This window comes from Bemisia tabaci, chromosome 3 (genome assembly GCF_918797505.1).
Source record: "Bemisia tabaci chromosome 3, PGI_BMITA_v3".
Classification (NCBI taxonomy): Eukaryota; Metazoa; Arthropoda; class Insecta; order Hemiptera; family Aleyrodidae; genus Bemisia; species Bemisia tabaci.
The window spans coordinates 7688870-7705685 of record NC_092795.1 but is presented as its reverse complement, the minus strand read 5'-3'; the positions used below and the strand labels follow the sequence as shown (position 1 = coordinate 7705685).

General features: G+C 37.3%; 1 protein-coding gene across 1 annotated transcript in view; it reads right to left on the bottom strand.

Annotated features, from left to right (window-relative positions):
* The window catches only part of LOC109030825 (uncharacterized), a 42086-nt gene that overhangs the window by 4537 nt on the left and 20733 nt on the right, over positions 1-16816 (bottom strand). The window contains exons 3-6 of the mRNA XM_019042002.2: positions 6517-6609; positions 5764-5926; positions 2757-2893; positions 1314-1442 (exon numbers count right to left, since the gene is read on the bottom strand). Of these exons, the coding sequence (XP_018897547.2) occupies positions 1314-1442; positions 2757-2893; positions 5764-5926; positions 6517-6609 (522 nt within the window). The remainder of the gene's footprint in view (positions 1-1313; positions 1443-2756; positions 2894-5763; positions 5927-6516; positions 6610-16816) is intronic.

The following is a 16816-nucleotide window of genomic DNA, read 5'->3' as shown; positions in this document are numbered from 1 at the left end:
TTTTCTCATTAAATAATTTTTTAAACTGGTTGATCTGAGGGGTATCTTTTATTATTTTTTCTCCACTCCGATGACGCCTGTCAACTAGCGAAGAAAAAATGTAAAACCACTCCAAGCTCGGAAAAACTTGCGACAAAGTGCTGGCAACTTCAGAGGCAGCAAGTTTTCCAATTCGGGGAAAAAATGACAAATGTACAGGAAAGTGTGGGCATTCATGTACTCCAATAAATATGCGAGTGAATGCACGAACCTGACGTTAAAACAGCAGGTAAAACACACACGCACACGCGCTCTAATACGAAGCTCTAAGGCATGAACACCGAGAAAAAAATAAGGAAAGAGGAAAACCACTATATCTTGACTTTGCTATTTCTTGCCGTGATCTTAAATTTGATTCAAAGGAGTACGTGTTGCTTGTTTGCTCAATTCACGAATGAGTACCGGATGAACATCGAAGATGAAACCAGAAAAATACGACTATGCGTGCCACACTCCATTTAAATGCAGTAAAATCAACCATTTTTAATTCGTAAAGTTTCGCGTGATTTGAATATACCTATCTAAAAATACTTTAAATGACCCCAATCTTGGAGCATTCATTCATTGCATTTTTTTGCTTGCGTGTACACGCTACTCTATAGTTTCACTAAAAAGATAAGCAAAAATCCACGCATATCAAGCATTATAAGCTGGTGTTGAATCTAATTGTCGCAAGTAGTTTTTAAATAGTACCTACATATATTTTAATCAAAATCCTCCACTCCGCGGTTTCTTCTTAAGATTAATCGAGTTGGCTCTATGTCAAAGATATTGAGTTAATGCCTATTCGATGAAAATATATTGTCATAATTCTGTAATGGCTATGAATATTGATTATGTATGCTTGAGACCCTGACAGCTATTTGAAATATGTCACTTGAACAAAGCGGCGTCACTTCTGCGCAACATGTTTAATTATTACTCCACATTCTCTCTTAACTTTACAAGGTAAACCTAAATTTCGCCTTTTGCAGTAATGTTAGAGTGCTACACCAACGCCACATCGAATAGGTACGCAGAAACATTGAGCTTATTGCGCCTTCAATCTATTGATATAACAGTATCGAGTGTTGCATCATGCATTTAAGCAGGCGCTTGTATCCGGTCATTCGTCACTATACTGAATGATTTCCAAACTGTCCGCATAAGAATAATTGATGGAAGTCCTCGAAGAAAGATGTCGCGTTTTCGAGGAGTTTACATCCCATTGTTACGTGAAGCATGCAAGTTTTATGAAATGGAGAGAAAGAAAGAAAGAAAATAATTGTACCCACCGATAAATGCGTCCTCTGTGAAGTTGTAAAGCTGTAGTTTGACATCACGGACTGACAGAACAATCAGAGAAACCTTGATCTTGTCTGTGCCTGGGATCAGCTGGAGGGTGTACCTTTGCTTGACTCCGTCTGAAAAAAAGGCAAATCAAAACTTGACAGAGCTTCACAGAGCGAACCCTTCAGGTAGAGCAAACACTCTAGCTCTAAGGTAGAAAGGACAGTAAATTTGCTACGAGAAGCGTTTTACCTTGAATCGACATTTTATACAAAGTACCCTGATCTAAAAAAACAAATTCAGATAAAAAGGATGGAATTCAACAGCGCTTTGAAACGAGAGAAACCTCATAGGTACAAGTTACACTGTACGTCTGTGAGTGATGCAAACGTGACAAATTGAATTTTTTGGGGTTTTTTTTAATACGTCACGAAAGAGTTTTGATCACAATTCACTGTTTACATTTACAATACCTCAGAGGGGGTGAATAAGATCGGAGGGAAATATTTTTTTAAAAATTAAATTTAGTAATTTTTGAGAATACACAAAGATTATCTTTTTAAAATACAAAATATTACAGCCCTACATTCCGTGTACCATCAAGCTTGGTGGGTTTGTGGATTTATTGATTGAAACGGAGGATTTAACATTTCCAATGGGTCTGTTCCAAACTTTTGCCGTGACAAAAAGAGGAGCTGTTTCTCAAGGGAAACAGAAAATATTTACTCAAATTTAAAATTTTTCGTAGTCTGACTTTTACTTTCTCTCAAAAGGTCAATTTTTGGTGTTTTTCTTCCTAATGATGCAGAATAAACTCCTCTGATCTGCAGAATAGTTTTTATTTCTTTATTTTCTACCGCTTTAATAACCCTTTTGCCATCACGTGACAATGGTAAAACATTTCAAACCGCGAATCTCTACGCAGTTACAGATTTCTTGTCATACTTTGTGATCTCTGTGGATATCTATTCGTCTTTTTATCTAATTTTATTCTCTGAGTAAAGACTATTCTGCGAAAATTCCAAGGAATGGTGTTCATTCAGCCTCCGTCAAAAAAATGCAACATGAGAGGTGATTTTGTTGTGCTGGTTACACGCTCAAATTTCCATCAATTTCCGATCAAATGGTGACTGGTGCGCACCATCTACCATCAAATTTCTGCGGCCTGCAAAAATTTGATGGTAGATGATGGAGCTGTGGGGCTCATCCTTCATCTGATTTCCACACAACCGTGCTTATTTCATGCTTATTTCAATCAACACGCTGTTTTAATTAATTTTACTCGCATCAATCTAGATAACTCTCGACCGCCACCTTGGTCATCATTTTGATCGGAATTTGACGGAAATTTGAGCGTGTAACCAGGCCATGAAACACCACTATCGAGATACGCGAATTGAGAATTTCACTGTCACGCACAAATACCTACATGTTTTGTCAATACTCACACATGTCCAGGACCATATCTCCTGTTCTGTCCCCGAGGGGCACTCCGAGGAAATCTCCGCTGGCTTGAACTCCAGAGATGACATGTTTGAATGGAACCTCTTGGTAAACAACCAACTTGCCTCTGTTGAAATCAGACCTATGGCAGAACAATATTCGTTCCAAATAAGATATTTGTCAATTTACCGTAGAAAAGTTTGTTTTAAAAAATTGGGCAAGGATCATTCCGATCATGGAGGAGTAAAATTAGTTGTACTCGAGATTGGTTTTGGAAATATTTAAAGCATTTTATCGGTAATTTTAGGCGGATGAAATAGATTTAAAAGTGAACGATCAAATAAAATACTATTACCATATACCCAATTTCTCCATTGTCTGAAGATCACAGTCCTCGGCATTTGCAGGCCGAAAAGATGGATAAATTCAGTTGACATTTATTTTAGTTAACATTTGCATTAATTTAATATAAAGCGCAGACTATTTCCAATTTCATAAAAAACATGTATGAAGATCATGATAGATAAAGCGTAAAAACAATACAAAATCCATTCTAGTAATTAAAGTCTGTATCTGCAGATTATAATACTGGTGAGAGTTTTCTTGAAAATCAAGACAAGAATTCTTAAACTTCGTTAAAGCTGCGCAACTCATATATTTTAAAAGAACGACAAGTTTGTGGAAATGGAGTCTCGGCCTTAAGTGAAAGAAAATCTATTTCATCCCACTACGCAGTTATTTACTTTGCTTGTAACATCATGTTTTTAGTTCAATGATCTCTTTTCTTCTTCTTAATACCTCCTCTCTTCCCTGTGCCTTCTATTCTGACGATATTCATGTCTCCTATTAGGGATTCTTGTGTTTTCATCAAGTCCGAAGAATGTACGTTATTCCAAACAAATCCCAGTTTTCCAAGCAATCATGCTTTGCTGTTCAATCTCCGGAGAATATAAAGTTTTAAGGCAGTTTTGGTGACTCTATTTCATCGGTCTGGTCAGGGACACTTTTAGATACACCTTCAATGGCCCTTTACGTTCGGTATTTTTTAATTTCATCCTGCTCTCGGAAAGTTCTGGCAGTTCAAAAATGTGAAGCTACTTCAGCGCTTGAGGACTTCTCTCAAAATTCCACACTAAAATTCAACATTCAGCGAGATTGTAAACTCTTCAAATAAGAACCGCGTAATAAATTTTCGTTGGAACGGTATAACATTAAGTTTTGTTTGTACTTTTAACAGTCAATATTTTTGTACTTGACAAACCTTCGATTAAAAAAAACCAAAATCCGATGAAACGTGTAGTATGCACGATGGACCACTAGACAAGGTACGGATTTAAGCAATCTGATACATGTTTCTTAACCAGAATTTCACGTAGAACACGATTCGCACAACGAAAATTACTGAAACCAACTCCTAACGAAGATATTAATGTTTTTATTTCACATTAGTTACGAGGAATTTGAACTGCCCGCTCACAAGAAACTCAAAGCTCTACGTGAGTCAAATCGTGTACTACAACGATTTCAGGAAGCTTCTCAATCGAGCAATGTTCATTTCCCACCATGTGTTGTTCAAACCATAAGCAATTTGCTATAGCTCAGCCCAAGCGTCAAGATTGAGGTTGCCAGATTTTTATATCCCAAAGACTGTCATGATAATGTTCAGCGCGCGATATATATCACGTAGATCATTGAGTTTTAATCAGCGGGTGGTTTGAATTCACGCATCAGGAATCATTAAAAATCATTGTAAGGAGTTGATTTCGGTAATTTTTGTTGTGCGCATCGTGTTTTACGTGAAATTTTGTTCAAAAAGTATGTATCAGAATGCTTAAATTCGTACCTTGTCTAGTGGTCCATTGGACTCCATTTTGCCATGGAAAACTACTATTTTTTACTCATTTTAGAACAACGTGCGTGCCATTAGAATCCCTGTACGGATACGTGTTTTTATACATGAACCATAAATAGTGGTCCATTATTTAAAAATGTAGCCAATTCGATCTCTAGGCGTCACGTTGATGATAACGCCTACGTGATACAACTATTCGTGCTTTATGGATATGCATGTTGCATATACGATAAATTGAAGGCGTTGTGAGGCTCGATATGATGCCAGGCTATCACAGAGTGTTCCGTGATGCGTTGTAAGTGGCGAAATATTGAAGGAGCTTTTGTAAGTGAGCCAGAGAATGTTGTCCCCTATGGCAAAGTGAGGTCTATTTTTTTCGCAGCAAGGTAACGGAAAAATAAACGGATTCATGAAATCTTTTTAGTGCAGTGAACCCATGTCAAATGTACATCAAATATAAAATTTCATTATCGATGGTAGAATGACCATGAATACGATAGCTTGACCATTGTTTGAAAAATATCTAAGCGAAGTATCGGCAAATTGCATTGAGTCGAAAAAAAGTAATATTGCCATATTTTCCTCAAACAATAATTGGAATACTGGCTGATCCTGGAGGAAAATCCGATGGTGAAACTGCAGAAATGCTCATTTTGGTTTGCGGCGTCGCAGACTTTCGGTCATGCTTTATTTTCTACATGGAAAACTACTGTACGTCATTTTTTGAAAATTTCAGTAATTTTTCTTCTGTTCTTACAGAATATTCTGTGAAAACTCAAACCATGATATTGGTTTGGTCTCCTTTTCAAAACTAAAATACACTGGAAAAAAAACACATTGGATCTAGAGTCCAGACTCTTAAAAACATGGACAAGAAAAAATACTCTTGATTCAATCGGATTTTTGCTTAAATCAAAAACCAAGCCTCTTAATTTGAGCGGATTTCCTTTTAATTTAAGCTTAAATCTGATTAAATCAGGAGTATTTGTTCTTGTCAATGTTTTCAAGAGTCTGGACTCTAGATCCAATGTATTTTTTTTCCAGTGTAGTAGCGGTGATTTTGGAACACCGCGACCGAGATACGCATTTTTGCGGTTTCACCGTCGATCTGTTTTGCTTTGCTGTCAAAGTTGTTTATGAGACAGTTTTAGAATCCTTACTTGACTTTAGTGTAGGTAGAATTGGCCCATCCCCATTCTGTGATATTGGGCAGGGTGACTGAGAGGGAGTAAAGACCGGCGTAGCTGGTGTCACCGTGGAATGGCGCCGCGTGCTCCGCGTACTTGATCGGCTCCAGGATTGGGATGTTCAACGAGGGATCACCTGCAACGCAAAATGAGGTTAGGTTTGATGAGTCAAAATAAGTTCATAGGATTCTCAAGACGATTAGATGGTCATTTTATTAATTGGACTAAATTTGGTTTACATCGTGTAATTAGGAACTGATATTTCTGGCTCATTTTAAAAACAAAGTACGTGCCATTAATTTCCTTGTGCAGATGTGTGCTTTATGGATGAACGGAAAACGGTATTATCGCAAAATACAGCGCATTGCGCAATAAGGTACTTACTACTATTTTTTTTCCAACGATGAAGATACATATTTGCATAGGGTGACTAATTGCACGCATGTTGTTTTTGATATACACAAGAATTCGTATAGTTCGTTCTGATAAAATGTATTACAATTGACAATTATAGTAAATTATGAGGAAATATCCGACTTTTGACTATCTAGTAGACCACCTAAATTTTGCAATCTGGGAAATACGGTATAAGGATTTTCCTCGTTTTCAAAATTAAATTCTATAAAAAATTTAGAATGGTGAGAAAAATCGTGAGTAGGAATCCATGACATCCATAGAACTTTGAAACCTATGTTATTGGAAGAACGCATACTTGTAATAACGTACCATATTGCAAGCACGGCCTCGCTTTGTTCAAAGCAAACAGCAGGCAGTCGTCAAATTTTGGTGAGTCTCTACGGCAATTTCCGAAGAATTCTCCTGAGAACAGAAAAAAATAAAACTGTGAAATTAACCTCGTCTGATAATGGGTACTAGCAGAAACTGAAACAACACTGAATAATTGAAAAAGAGTTCCTTTTTAAATTTATTTGTTGTTTTCTTTGGATGAAAAAACTATGTTTTTTAACTTAAAACAAACAGCTTACATTCTCTCTTGCATCAAATGAAGGAATGCAAGCTTAAGTTCTGGAAAAAATAGACTTTATGAGCTTCTACATGTGAGTACATCAAGAGTTGAGAAAATAATTTCATTAGTTTAATTCCTCTTTGGGTTAAGGAGATAAAAAACTCCTGCCATTTATGACGTATGCAACTTTACTTGCATGCTTGTCGTGAAAACAGAAGTGGCAGCAGCTGGCGTTGTTATGGATGAATCTATAGTGGTGTAAGTGTACAAACAAATTATCCATTTACCCCTCCTATTGTTTAGCAAATATTTCTCATCTTACAGCAATCAATTATCAAAGGAATACAACATCGTTGATGAAGTGAACATTTCATGTTAAATTTATAGTCTGAAAACGCATAATATATTTATTATAAATTTTCAACAATTTGTATATTGACAGAGAAGCGCGATTTTGCATCTTATTATATATTCTGCTCTTTCCAAATCGAAATTCACCATTCACCGGAATAGGTATACACAATGCTCTGAATGTGTTGATATCTTCGATGGCAACCCTGGAACTACACCCCACTTAGGTGAACTGCGGGGGTGCAGAGAGGAGCAAAGAGAATGAAATGTGCATGAAGGATCGAAGTGGTTGTCAGGTTTTCCCAGACGCTGAGCAGGATTTCATAAATTCGTACGCATATTTCCAAGTCGGCAATTACTAGAGTGGCATCTCTCTCGTTTTTAGGTTCGCCCGCAATTAGAGTGATATGCGATGGATTCAAGCGTTTGCCAGGTGGTGGTTCAATTTAAACCGACCCGCGACATTTGCTTGGAAATGCGTGCGTTCACGTCCAATCCACTGTGCTCATAGGAAGGACACCGTATGATATTCCAAATGCTGTCAATTTTTTTCAATTAACGACTTTTTTTTGGAGAACTTGTCGCATTTATCTTCCAACTTTTCAAAATTTGGTTTTTTGTTATTTAATCTAAAATATCTGAAAATTTCTAGGAAAATGAAAAAATGTGAATTTCCTCAAAAACAAAATACTTTATTTGGAAAGGTATTCGGAACACATTTGAAAGTTCATACAGCGTTTCTCCTTTACGCGTCAAAAATGATGAGCTCAAAATGGGCTGAAGAGTGTTACCGCGATTGGCAAATTATTGCAATTATTTTATTGAGCAATGGAAAATTTTTAGGAGCAAATTTTGCGAAATAGTAGAATTCTTAAACTTTCTGAGCCGAGTCATGTGTAAAACCCATCATTACAAACTGCAAAACAAGGTAGGAAAAGAAAATATCCCATGAGTGCATAGCTCCTTATTAAATTTAAATATTGTGAACGAATTGAATGTTTCAAAATTCAATTCATAGGTATTTGTCGAATAAAACCTTTCACTCTCCAATATCTGCGTCTACTCATTTCAGACCAACTTTAGAATTTTCTTTTGTGCTAAATTTTTCCCAACAGGTCACAAGTTATCGGTCTAACGCTGTATAGGTAGAAAATCAATACACTCTCACAAATTGTTAATTTTTCAAATGAATTTTATTGTTTCCAATTCCACGGAGTTCAGTCATACCAATATAATAAATTATGTCATGGTTTCCTTTTCCCTTCTTTTTTTCTCTTCAAAATACTGAGCTACAGTGTGTACTCACAACCAGAAAATAATAAAACCAAAATCGTATCCCTAAATAAATCAGTTGAATGAAGCGTGGTTATAGACTTTCGAGTTTGGGGAGGATTATCTCCTCAGAATCCATCAAATCTGTCCTCGTCTAGTTTTATCATAATTTATTATTATAATGTTCGTATATAATTTTATTCTTGATCATCACACCATCGGAATGTGATACTAAACAATTAACTAACCTAGTAAGGATCTATTCAATCTGGTTTGATCTTGGAAAACCCCGGATGATTTCGACACGTAATAAAATACAAAGACTTACAAAGGACCTGAGTATGGCACGGGCCTTTGCCTGTCTCAATAAAAACCCCACGCTAGGTTCAAGCTAATAAATATGCGAGGATGTCTGTGCAAGCTGGCAATTCTATGTTTGAAATCATCCATTGGTCAAGTCTCCCTGCACTTTTCCTCCCGATGACAAATGTACAGGGAAAACATATGCCGGGATTTCAGAGGACTAGTGACGGCTCCCGAAGATTTATTAAACTGTTGTTTCAGCACGTCAAAATTTCAGACAGGGGACTTCTTGCTCGCGGTGCACCCTCAGGCGTATCTGTAATTACTATTTGAAGGATTTTAACACAAAGGAAAAACCAGGTGGATTTGTTTCCTCCGGTTTTGGAAATAACGCCTATCTAGCTCATCAGCAAGGCTGAATTATGGCTATAATTTTAACCTGAAACTTAAGTTGTTCAGTACTAAACTCAAGAGGAAAAATTGCTCTATTCTTGTGTCTGCATTCTCGTATGATTTAAGGTGTGTTCATGAGTTTAAGCTGGGATTGAGGATCTGTCCATCCTTTGCCGGCACTAGGGTTATTTTTACGGCCCTTTTATGCAAAAAGGAAAATAGTTGTGGTTGATAAAAGAGGGCTTAAATTGTCGTTTTAAGGAGATAAGATTTAATTATATAAAAAATAAATTTCAGCAGTCTAATGTCGGTTTTATTTTACCTCGCTTTCTGACGATTAAATTGGCCCTAATCCCACCTCAAAAATGGCTACCCTCAGGGAAGTATGTTTTAAGAGTTGTAATTTTATAATAGTATTACTTAGTGAAAGAAAAAAAACTGCAGAACCGTGCGATGTAAAACTCTACTTCCTATTTTTGGCGAATTTAAATTTATACGTGTAAAGGAATTTAAGGATTATTTACGGGTTAAAAAACAAGCTGGTAGAATATTACTTGATCCTTATATAAATCGAAGGAGAAGTCAAAGCTGGGAAAATAAAAAATCAGAGTTACACTGAGTTTTCATTAAGCGTAACTTACTGAAAATTTCAAATGAAAGTGAACTTTGTAACTGTTTTTCAATAAAGGACCGTCTGAGCTAACCCCCCCCCCGCCCTTTTTTTAGTCTTTCAGTGAAATTTACAAGAGCTCGTGGGAGCTTTTTTTCTAATTATTGGTTTTATTCTGCCTTTGAATTCCCTTCAGAATATTGTGGACTCAGCACTATTCTGCTATCCTATTACTAACAGTCTCTTGGGAACGTACCTATTTTAAAGTTTTTTTTTTCCAAACGTCAAACGTAAAAAACGTTTCACCTATATAAACTCAAACATTTTTTTTAGTAGAAATATAACCAGGCATTTTGTAACGATGTGAACTGAGTATGCGTGTTTCAACTACACTGCTGTGCTGAGGGAAAACGCCAATCAGAAGGTCGAGAGTTGCCAAATTCCCTTCGTTAAAATGTTTATTTTTGAGAAAAGTAATTAACACTTTTCCTTGAATTTTTCAGGATCTTACGGTAAACCTGCGAATCCTGGTGAAAATTGGCGATAAGAGCTGCGTTTCAAAATACCAACGGAATTCTTATAGCCGGCTAAAGAAGGCTACAGAAAATCATATAGCTGGCTGTAGAATGCGGAGAAAATCATACGGCCGGGCTATACGAAGCGATAAAAAATTATGCAGCCGGGCTATAGTTCCTATCGCCGGGCTTTACACTTTATCGCCTGGCTGTTGCTTTTTCGCCATCGATTATAAAAGCCTATAAGACATTGTGTAGAAATTCGTGTGCTTTGGAAATCATGAAGTTTGGTACGGAACCACCTTAATTTTTACAAAACACACATTATATTTTCCTTTAATACGTATTTTTTTTCATCAATTAAAATGAGAATAATCCATACAGGTTGTGCAAACATTTCAAAATCATGAGTTGAATAACGCTGACTCCGCCAGATTAAATATTAGAGCCTAACCTAAAGCGGAGCGGCGACGCACTGGCGCCTACAAACCCAACAGGGATACTTCACACATTACGCAACGCGTGAAGTATCCCTGTTAGGTTTGTAGGCGCTAATGCGTGTTTCGCGCTGGCTGCCCGCCTGCCACGGCGCTTGAAGTAACTATTTCACACCAGAGGTATTGCACAGTATCATACGAAACTGAAGGCGCTCTAATATATTAGTAATGGCAGGCATCCATCAAAAGTACGGAGCTTTCCTCGCAAAATAAATCAAGATACTACGGCCCAAAAAGAGAGCAGTATTCCAAAAACTCACTAAGTCCTAGCATCCGTAATTAGTAACGTTTGGCATACACTTTATCGCCTGGCTGTTGCTTAATCGCCATCGGCTATAAAAGGCTATAAGAAATTGTGTAGCCGGCTATAGAAGCAATTGGAAATCTTACAGCCGGCTGTAGGTCTATGGTATTTTGGAACTCAGATTTTACTGCCAATTTTTACCAGGAAACCAAATTATGTAGAAAAATTGAAGAAAAATATTCATACATTTTCCAGGAAATTTGTATTTTATCAAAGGAAATTTGGCAACGCCTGAAGGTTCATATGGCGTTTTTCGTTAGCACGGCAGTAAAGTCCACTTCTGTGTTTTACGTTCCTAATTCCTTTTACACTTAGAGTGGCGCCATGAGAAATCTATGTCTGATTGGCTCTCCTTTTAGGCTTCATTGATGTCACTAACGGACAGATAGATAAATCTTTTACTGCGGTTGGAAAAAGTATAATGTGGAATGGAGCACAGAAATAAGGGAACGAACGGAATGAGAGAGAAATCGTAGGAAGGAATCCGGCAATGAGTCGATTACGAAAAATGTAACCAACTGCATCAATCTCTTGCCCGTTTGTGACATTCAGAACCCGAGATGATGTAGGTAACTCTGTATATGAAGGGACTCTATTGGGGATGCGCTCTATTACCAAAAAAATTGATTTTGGTAAAAAAAATCGCCTTTGATTAAATCGATTTAGGTGTAAATTCAATTTTCCTGAATGACGATTCGTGAAGTATCGATTTCTTCCCCGTATCCACAAACTCTTCTAGAGATATACATTTAACGACTTCAAATAATCCAAATTATGAATAATCAAGAAAATAGCCCAAACATCGCGAGAAACGCAAAATTTCATCAATTCGTTAACTTAATCTAAAAACGCTTAATACTTTGTAGTTGTGTTATTTAATAAAAGTTTAAAAAAAATCAATTCGGGGAGAAAATGGTTTCAGCCGACAAATCAGGGTTGAAAACTTAACTCGACTCTCCAGATTTAAAATCGATTTTTTGGTCGAATCGATGAAAAATTCGCATCCCTAGACCCTATATGTGCCCGACGCAATGTGTTGTAATTTTAAAACTATTACACTTAACGAGAAAAACATCATCTCATATTGATCCATCCGGTGTGGATGAACGAAGAACGAGCCTCGATTAAATGGGCGTATTTCTGCCAAAAGGAACTATGCGCATTATGACGTGAGCCCTGTCATGCATGCATTCGTATGGGTCTCAGGGCTAATGTCTTAATGCATATAGTTCCGTTTGGCAGAAATATGTCCAAATAGAGGGCGCCTCCATCGCTTTAAAGCCCGAGGCGTGTTGATATTGAAACAAGTTCAAGTCCAACTCCAGCTCCTGTATGTTAATGCGCTTCGATGATACGCTTTGTCTGAGGTCAGTTGGGACTGTGCTCGCTCGCCCGCCACTCACATGTCCAACTTGAGCTCTTTTCCTCGTCAATTAGCGACGTCTCGCGATATTGGCCTGACTATCAAAGGGATTACCGCGCCGCACTATGGTCCGAATAGCCGGTTTAAGCGGCAATAAATCGAAAAAGTGAAGTTTGGAAAAAGTTAGATTTTAAGAGGTAGATCGATAGTACATACTGTAGAGAAGACTCCTGTAAAATTTCACTTCGATTAAAGCACTAATAAAGATGTGACAAGCCTGGGAAGTGCGGTGCGCGGAGCACTTTATGAGTGCGATTCCAGTTACCGAGCGGCAGTGCTGTGTTTAAGGGCTTGTTTTCGTCGTTTCACCGTACCTGAAAGTGTTTGGGCACTTGATTCACAAAGTACAAGATAAGTTTAAGATGTTTCATGCTGAAACTGTTCTTTTTCATCATATCTAATGTTCTAGATTAACCCTTAGACATAGTCACTTTTTTCAATAAAATCGCAAAAGTAGGACCCAAAAAATATCTTTTGCACCTCTGAGCACCTCGTAATTTTACTCGGAAGTTATTGTCATGACTCTATACTACCTTTTAGTCTGAGTGGCAGAACCATAGTCCACCATAGCCTCAAGTTATTTCTCATGAAAAATGACGTTTTCGCGTTTCTTATCACTTACTGCAATTAGCTATCGTATGCCATTGACGATGACTTTTATCATGTTCCATTGTCATATTCTAGCAAATCGAATGCATTAGAGCCTAAATATGCCCAGGCAGAATAATACGAGTTGATGGGGTTGATCGGGACCAATTGAAACTTTGTGCTCAAGAACAGCAAAGAATCGCCTCGGGAGGCTACTTTGAGGCCCCGTAAAAGTTTTTTTTTTGACGTTTTAAGTGTTTCAAACATATAATCTATTAGTGTAGATATATGTTAGCATAAGTTTAGCTTGGCAGACGAAAACAAGTCTAAACGGTTGATCGGTGGGACTTGAAAGTAAGGCTCCCGAGCAATGAAATTGTCTTAGGAAGTCACTTTGAGGTCCCGTAAACGTTTTTTTTTTACGTTTACCCATGTTTCAAACAAATAATCTATCAAAATGAATATATTTAAGCTTAAGTTTCGCTTGGCAGAACGAAAACAAGTTCAAACGGCTGATCGGTGGGACTTGAAAGTAGGCCTCTGGAGCCATGAAACGTAGAAGTATTATCCTGAGCTGTCTTTTTCAAGTTCCCTTGATAGTAGTGTTTGACGAGGCTCTACTTTTAGCTTCTTATAGTCCATCCAATGTAAAATTAATTTTTAAACTTATAAAAAAAAAAAAAAAAAAATTCTACTGAGAATCGAACCCGGGACATCAAGAAGATAAGTGAGATGCGATGCCAACTGCTCCAGCGCTTCAACTTGGATTACCAGCCTCAATTTAAGGCTTCTGAACAAATTATTACCACAGTTATTTAAAGTATAAAAATGTTAAAAATGGATTTCTCCTGAAGAATATTAGCATTTTTGCACTCAGCGACCCTAAAAACCCCTGAAAACTCATGTTGCGAGGTTTAAACATACGTATCTGATTTAATGCCGCTTAAACCGGCTATTCGGACCATAGTGCGCCGTCGCACGTGAGGAGCCCGGAAAATCGCACGCGCGCTTACCGTTTTATCAAGAGCCTGGAATCGGAACTTTGCAACAAAGTAGAAAGAGATCACGGAATAAAAAAACCCCGACTTGCTACCTCTTTAGGGCTTAATGAGATCGGATGACGGAATTGTTTTACTGCACTGGAAAAAAACACATTGTATCTAGAGAGTTTAAAACATCGACAAGAAAAAATCCTCTTGATTCAATCAGATTTAAGCTTAAATCAAGAACCCAGCCTCTTAGTTTGAGCTAATTTCCTTTTGATTTAAGCTTAAATCTGATTGAATCAAGAGTCCTTTCTCTTGTCAATGTTTTCAAGAGTCTGGACTCTAGATCCAATGTGTTTTTTTTCCCCCAGTGTGCCGTTGTAAGGGAACACGCCAGTGGCGAGGCGTGAAAGATCGATTATCGATATTACTCCATTTGAAACTATGGTAAAGAATCGATTATTAAGGCTTCCGTTGCGAACACCCTGTAAATCGATCCTTTTTCATAGTTTTAAATGACGAATCAATCGATGTATCGCAAAGCACGCCACGGCACTGGAAAACGCCGTATGAACATTCAAGAGTTGCCTTTCCTTCGATAAACAGTTTATTTTTGAGGAGAGCTATGGATCTTTTTCCTTGAAATTTTTAGGAAGTCTAGGGAAAATTGTAAACAGAATTATCTGAAAAATTGGAGAGGAAATATTTTCAAATTTTCCTGAAAATTAGTGATTTATGAAAGAAAATTTTGCAACGCCTGAAGGTTATATGCCGTTTTTCCTTAATTCGGCAGTTAAGGAATGGTTATCACCTTCGAAAAAGCGACGGGGACGTCCCATGAGGGGATAGCGGCAGGGCATTGACGAAGAGATGTTGCGTTATCAGTTGCCCGATAATATCTGGGAAGATAGACATGTGGCGTGTGAGTGTCGCAGAACGCCAGAGTGCGTTGTACGAGCTACTTTCATGTATTTCTAGCAAAATAGTGAACACTCAGCTCAAAAAAACAGTTGCAACCCCGGGTGCACACCCACACGTGACTCTGCTAAATTGCCACCAACTTGTAACTTGAATATCACTCCGCAACATTGTGAGGGTAATCAATGGCAAAGTCTCCTCAATTTTTCACACGTACAACGCAACTATCCGTAGAACACGACTAGTTGCACCAAAGCGCGCGCTGAATTAGCGCTACACCACATCGGGCTCCAAAACGCCTTCAATTTTTCGTACATGCAACACGCATATCCATTAAGCACGAATAGATGCTTGTTTGAAGGCGTTATCATTAACGTGCCGCTAGAGATCGAATCAACTGCGTTTTTAAATATGAAACCACTATTTTTGACTCATGTACAAAAGCACTCATCTGCACAGGAAAACCATGACACATATATTGGCACTAAAATTAGCAAGATACAGTGGTCATTTATTGCAAAATGCAGTTAAATGAAAATTTTAACTACTTATTTCAACGCAAGGGGTGAGGCAGTCTGAGGGAAATGGCAGCTTTGGATAAATGACAATATAACTCTCCTTCTTGCCCCATGATGCTTGAAGAATCGAGTGAAAAGCAAGATACTCGGAAAGTTTACAGGACAAATTTATTCAGAAAACAATTATGAGCGCTTTTTATATAAGTCATCAGACAATAAAGCATGGAAACAACTTTTCTTCGCCAAAAAATGTGGATTTAATAAGAGAGCAATACTTTCATATGATCCTCGATATTTCTAAACATTGCGATGATGAGAATTATCTTTCTACTGTAATAAGCGATATGGTGCTACAGTGCGTGTTCTGATTTCCATCATCGGTGTGAAATGGGCTATTCTTCACAAAGAAAAGTACTCTCATGGGAGCTAAACATTTTTTTTGCGTTCATCTTCAGATTTAAATCTTCGGTGCGTACGACCACCGCGGAAAACCGATACAGGGAAAACCCTTGTAATCTAAAATTGAGTGTAATTTTCGAATATCAGCAGGAGTAACGGACCAGTTAATGGCCTCTATTAGAAAATACTTTTATCAGAGGGAAATTGTCATTTTATTTTTCAGCATCAATTTACTAGTGCTTAATGAAGGTAATCTATCTTTAATAACAGCTGGCGAAATCTTCGAGTCATGCTTGATTTCATATAATTACGCGCTATTCATGAGCCTATCATCATTGGAGTTTTCATTGATAAAATAATTTAGAGTACATCCCACAAGAACAGTTTTAAATGCTCATTTACCTCAAGAGTTGGTAGAGCGATTCTTCTGAATGTATCTAACATTTTATGATGAGGAAGGATTCTGCGGCCTGAAAGTCCGCCTATTCTAAAACTGTTTAATAGTTTAATTGTGTTGCTTTCAATATGTGGATATTGTGCGCATTAATTTTGATTCATTTACTTGAATTGTGAGTCATCATTCGAATTTATGGTTTTATTTATGGCATACTAGTTTCTTCCTCAGAGTTATATTTTACAAATGGCTCCATAAAATAAAACTATCTCTACATGTTGTAAAAAGGAAAATTGTGGAAGTCAAATCGGAAATTCTTCGCATAAATACGAGAACAAAGCATGAATGTTGTTAATTTTTCTGACCCACAATTCTCATACGACTTAAGAACGAGTCAAAGTTATAAAGTGTTATCTTCTGACCTCGCCTGATGATATATTTATTTTTTTTAAGATATGAGTTGTAATTTGCAAGTTTTATTTTTAAATTTACATTTAAGAATTAATGGCCATAATTTCCCAAAATATGCACCTGACAGAACTGATAATGTGTTCTCTTATCAAACATAATTTTCTGTCCTCGTCTAAA